Genomic DNA, 6,239 nt, shown 5'->3' with positions numbered 1-6,239 from the left:
GAAAAGAGGAAAAAAAAAAAAAAAAAAAAAAAAAAAAAAAAAAAAAAAAAAAAAGGCTTTTTCTTGAGTGGCCCTCTCCTTTAACCAGTGAAGGAAAGACATTTGGAGGCCTGCAGTGGACTGTCCCTTATATCTCATAGACCAGAACCTGCTTATACTGGCCATATCCATCTGCAAGGGAGGCTGAGAAAGCAACTCTTTAGCTTTTCCAGACTCCATAGTGGAGGCAGGCAAGGGGTTGGGAATAGCAGTTGAGTTAGTCTGCCATAATTACACACACACACTTGCACTCACTCGTTTTTTAATAGATAAGGATTCTGGAGGCATGTACATCAGCCTTGGGCCTTAGTTGCCTTGCCAACTCTTTCCAGAAACCCAGGCCCTGATTTTGTATCATAGTTCTCTGCCTTCTTATTTCCCTCCAAGGCCCCTTCTCTGACATATGTTGAGTAAGGAATAGAGACAGCTTGGTGATCGTATCATTCAATCCCTCCTGATTCAAGAGAGAACACAAAGACCCAGAACGGAAAAAGATTTGCACATGATCACACAGGAGGCGGAGACAGCACTGGGACGGGAGCCCAGGTCTCCTGCTCTCTCCAACAGTGTAACCTCTCTTTATTCAGCAGGCGGGAGAGACTCAAGGAAGCGACCTAACCACGCCCTGCTTTCAAATGGAAAATATGTCATCCAGCTCCTCTCCAACTGTCTTTTATTGAATTGATTTTTGTTGATTATAAAAGCCAGATGTTCCTAATTTTTTTTCAGATGCCTATGAGCATCTGAATAAACACACAAAGTCAGTTTAAACAAACACCAAGAGCAGTGAGTTAGGCTGAGTTACTTCGTAAGAATCTATGTGCTACATTCATTTAGTGAGTGCCAGCGCAGACCTGACTCTTGATTATTTTCGTTTATCCCCCAAACCCTGCCAAAACAACATCGTGATCCCTCTTTTACAGACAGGAAACAAAGCCTCAGAGAGCTTAAGTCATGGCCCAAGGTCTCACAGCAAATAACCATGGAGTAATGATTTAAAATCCAAAACTATCTTGTGCCGAAGGCCAGATGCTTTCATGAGACAGCCCCCTTTCTCGTAATCCTGTTGTGACAGAATGACCCATTTTCCTCGCCCATTGCTTCTGACTCCTATGTGTTTCCTTTCAGCTGATGGAGAAACTTCCTCTTTTCATGAAGAAAACACCCTTCCTCACCGGCTGACCCGTGAAGTTGCTTGAGGAGCTTTCTCCTGAGTTCCAGTCCCTGCTGGATTCCCTGGTTAATTCAGCTTGAGCTGAAAAGCTTCTTGGAAGTGGAGAGGGTCCTTCTGCTTTAATCTGAGTAGTCTGTAGCTTGAGCAACCTCCCTTGTCCTCCTTCAAATAAATGCTTTGTGCGCAGCGTCCAGTTTGCCCACCTTGTTCAACTCACTATAGGTTCAAGATGGATATCACTTTACCTGCCTGGCCTTTGCTCGCAGAGCTATGCTTGAAGGCTTCTGGAAGGATTCCCTTGAGTGTGACGCCATCTGCCTCCCTAGGGTCACCTGCTCTTGGGTTTGTCAACATAAAAGTGCTGTGGAGGCAAAAGCAGTGCTCATGGCATGCAGGATTGCCGCAGTCTGGGACAAAAAACAACGCTCTTGCTCGAAAGGGGATTAATGTGGTGCTTTATTGCATGTTTCATAATTACAGGCATCATGGAGCATTCAGACCTCTTTAATATACTCTGCATGCATATTCATGTGCAGACACACACATTTCACTTGCTATTGGCAGAGCACCTCTCAATCAGTTAAAAGGGAACTTCAGTCTCAGCCCAATCTAAACCCATTCAATCTAAGTGGGGGATTAATTACACTGTGGTTGCTCACCCCACTTACAGCCTCAGAATTTTCTTCCAGGGTCCTTTCCCCAGTTCTCTCAGGGCCTAAGCCGGCCAAATATAGTTCATGCATCTGCCACCTACCCAGCCAAGACTCTCTTGCCTTCTGATTAAAATTGAAACCACCACCTGTGTCCTACCACAGGTTCTCAGTGTCTCTAAAACTGAAAGGAAAAAAAAAACCAAACAACCAAAAAAAAAAAAAAAAAAAAAAACCCAACCTTAATTTCATCATTCTTCCCTCAAACTTCTATCGGTCTACCTATCACACAGAATTACGGACCAAAATATCCAAGCTGAGTCTTTGTGTTTCTGAGCTGCTAATCCAGACAGGGAGGTGTATCCAACACGGGTACATTTGAAAACCCCCATACCTGAGGGTCCGAATAGCCAAGGCCCACACAAACAAAAGAACATTTATTTATCCTTAAGGATTGCTTATAAGAGAAGCAAGGTGGTTGGGCACGGTGGCTCATGCCTGTAATCCCAGCACTTTGGGAGGCCAAGGTGGGCAGATCACAAAGTCAGGAGTTCGAGACCAGCCTGGCCAATATGGTGAAACCCCGTCTCTACTGAAAATACAGAAATTAGCCAGGCTTGGGTGGCGGACACCTGTAGTCCCAGCTACTCAGGAAGCTGAAGCAGGAGAATTGCTTGAACCCTGGAGGCGGAGGTTGCAGTGAGCCGAGATTGCGCCACTACACTCCAACCTAGGCAACAGAGCAAGACTGTCTCAAAAAAGAAAAAAAAAGGCAAGATATGTGGTATCCTTGTTGGAATTGCTACAACTGGTTTTCCTTTTTGGCCTACAGGAGCAAAGGAATTGTATTAAAGATCACATGAGCAGAACAGCTATTTACAATGTGCATAGCACCTTGACATAGGTCAGTTTGTTGTTCGAGACATGGAAATAGGCAAGACGCCCTAAAACTACATTTTAGCAAAGTATCCATCTCCTCCATAGCTGCACACTATGGGGCTGCCCATAATTGAACCACCTGGATACAAGAGTCCTGCCAGAAAACAAAGTGTGTGGCTGGCCTTGCTATGTTGGATGCACAAGACACTGAGGTCTGTTTCTTTGCTTTCTTTCTTGTTACTATTAATTTTTGGCCCCTCAGGCAAGACCTAAATTCCTAACCCAAAGGTAGCTGGAGGCTTCAAAGGTGAGAGTCCCCGAAAGGTCAGCTATCAAAGGGAGGTACTTCTATGACTGAATAGCCATGCAGTTTTTAGAACCTGGAAGTCGTTTCGGCCGCTGGAAAGAGGGGAGAAGGAATCTGTGCATACTCCTGAGTTTCCACCAGACAGCACACTGTGCAGGGTTGCACACGCTCGGTCTCCTCCACACCGTCATCTCAAAGAGCAGCTGCCGTAAATCATTCAGTTAATCACCCTTTGGCAGGGAGAGCCGTGGCAGACTGGTGCTTCCAGTTCCCAGCACAGGCTCTTGCTGTTTCTAATGAGGCTTCATTAACAGGTATGAGAAGGCGCTGCTGGCCCCCCAACTCTGCCAGGGCCTTGTTTAAATCAGGCTTCCTCTCACGACATCCCGGTACAATTATGCTTTGGCGGTGGTTCACTGACAGGTGGCAGGGGAGGCTGCTGCTTGTATTGGTGTCAAGGACAGAGCATTTGTTCTGGAGCAGACCACAGCAGCGCTCCCAATAGACACCTCCTGAAACACAATGGAGCGCTATTTCCACACCAGGCAACTCCACTGGCCTCTGGCCTAGCTTCTGGAGGGCTGTGTTAACTCCCAATGGGATTGCTAAAGGATCCATTGGCTTTCAGATTCAACATTCTTTTAGATCAAGATCCTTAAATCTTACCTTCATGATCATCTGTAACACTTCTTAGCATGTACTGGTGCCCAGACATTTTGGTGCATTTTGGGGATACCAATAAAAAGAAGACCCAGTTTCTGCCCTCATGGGTTTACAGCCTTGGTGAGTGCAGGTGTGCTCCCTGGAGGATCAACAATGCAAAGGATAAGTAAAGCAAAGCAGACAGAGCAGCACGTCACAGTTTTCACAGCCCCTTCAGAGATTCATTTTGTTATCAAAGGTATGAAAATAGACATCTGAGTCTGACCTCACTTGGTTTTCAGCAAGATGATTTAGCAAGAACCATCAAGCACTATGTCTGTCTCTGATTGTCTCCACACACCCCATAGATATTATTTTATAAACCCTTACATTGTCTTGCTTGTTTTAAGAAAAGGATGGGTTGTTTCTTTGGAGACAAATCTAGAATCTTATCTGGGATTGCCAGACTTAGCAAATAAAAATATATAGAATGCCCAGTTTAATTTAAATTTCAGATAAAAAAATGAATAAGTTTTTAGTATAAGTATGTCCCACATGTTGCATGAGACATACTTATGCTAAAACATTATCTGACAGCTCTAATAATATCAGACAGAAGCACTCCATACTTCGTATTCCCCACATAGTTATCTGACCTCAAGCCATTCATAAAGGTTTGCCTAGCACTTCCAGTTGGGACACCCCAATACACAAGAAGGGGAAAGGATGGCCCAGGCTGTGTCTTTACCCATTCTTGATTGGAAACTCAGTCCCCTGACACAAAAGCACCATTGTGTTTGAGAAATTAGTCTGCTAGTTTAGTGAAGAAATACAGCAAACTGTTTTCTCAGCTGAAGTAACTGGTTTGACTGGATCATATCGACTGGTTATTTTGGACAAAAGGTTGAGCAGGAACAGGATAGATCCCAGCATAGACATGCGGTGCTGCAGAGTCGACAGAATGTTCACTATCATGCCCAAGAGGAAATACTCCATTTTCTCCTGCTCCTCCTGAGAGCGGAAGGTAATTTGCCCCACAGGGAGTCCAGTTTTCAGTGCAATTCTGGGACTGGACAAAAAACCGCGTTGCAGCTTAAAGAAAGGGCTTTGCAAAATGGATGAGCAACAAGCTACTAAATTTCTTTGGACAAGTCATGGCTACTTTGTTTTTGTTTTGTTTTTATCTGCAGCTAAAGTTCTTATCGATATCCTAGACAGGAAAGATGTATAAATGGGGTTCACAACTTTAAACTAAAAAGACAAAGGCAAACCTGACAAGATGATTAAGACAAGTTGTCACTAACTTCCTGAATGATAATTAATGGTGTTGTGGTTGCTTTGAGAAGAAAACAAAAGGAGAGGGGACAGGAAATCAATAGACTAGTGGTAGGTTCAGCCCCTCATTGTTTAGTACCAGCAACCAAAAGAAAAGAAGCAAGAGAAACATGTAGGGTAATAAATTGTCCTGAGGAAGTGAAATAGTGGGTTTACACATTATTTTGGGAATTCAGTCTTAGCAGTTCACCAGAGCAACAATCATGCTGAGTAGTGGAAAGCTCCCTCCAAAACTAAATCCTCTTCCTCAATAAATATTTATTCAGCCCCTGTTGTATGTCAATGCCATGTTAGGTGCCAAGAATATGAAGACGTACGAAATGTGAACCTGCCCTTAAATAATCTAGATTAGCACTGTCCAATAGAAACAGAATGCAAGCTACATATGTAATGTTAATTTTTCTAATAGCAATATTTTAAACAGGGAAAAATAAACAGGTAAAATTAATTTTAATATATCTTAATTATCTTGTTATGTCCAAAATTCTATTATTTCATAATGTAATCATATTTTAAATTATTAATGAGAGTTTTATATTTTTGGTACTAAGTTTGAAATCTGGCTTATGTTTTACCTTGATAGCCCATCTCAATTCAGATATTAAATCTTCATCAGAAATACTTGAGCTATATTTAGATTTCATAAAATTGATAGTTGAAAAAGTAGATTGACGTACCCAAGCTGTTCCAAACACACTTAAAAGTTTTCCAATAACTGAATTTAAGATCACAAAATTTGTTTTCCTTTGATCTTCACATCCACCTTGACATAAATGGTTCATCTTTTTCGGAAGAGTTCATGTGACTTTGAAGCAAAAGCACATCAGTTTCAAAATCCCACCTGTCCAAGTTAAGTAAATTCATTAACTCTTCCATCTCATTCAGTATTTATTAACATCATGTTCAAGGAGGTATTACATATATTAAGAATCAACTCTAAATTTATCAACATAAAAAAATCCCTTTTCAAATTTTTCTTATAAGTTTTACAGGACAAATATTTTACACAGCTTAAGTTTTTAAATTAAATTTTTAATTAATTAAAATTAAATAACATTTAAAATTCAGCTCTTCAGTCACACTAGTCATATTTCAAGAGCTCAATAGCCACATGTGGCCAGTGGCTACCACATTGGACAGCACAGATTAAAGTTGAGTAGAGGTGGGTGGGATCTACAATGGATTTGACCAGTTTGTGAAAACAATCGAGGTC

At 41.9% G+C, this 6,239-nt stretch overlaps 1 protein-coding gene across 1 annotated transcript in view; it reads left to right on the top strand.

Moving 5' to 3' along the window:
- Nucleotides 1-1,406, top strand: part of BFSP2 (beaded filament structural protein 2) — a 66,387-nt gene extending 64,981 nt beyond the window's left edge. Inside the window, exon 7 of the mRNA XM_025376121.1 lies at nt 1,168-1,406. Coding sequence (XP_025231906.1) covers nt 1,168-1,171 — 4 coding nt within the window. The 3' untranslated portion in view covers nt 1,172-1,406. The remainder of the gene's footprint in view (nt 1-1,167) is intronic.
- The last annotated feature ends 4,833 nt before the right edge of the window (nt 1,407-6,239 follow it).

Source organism: Theropithecus gelada, chromosome 2 (assembly GCF_003255815.1).
Source record: "Theropithecus gelada isolate Dixy chromosome 2, Tgel_1.0, whole genome shotgun sequence".
NCBI lineage: Eukaryota > Metazoa > Chordata > Mammalia > Primates > Cercopithecidae > Theropithecus > Theropithecus gelada.
Note: the sequence above shows the minus strand (reverse complement) of the source record. Positions and strands in the feature narration are given on the sequence as shown.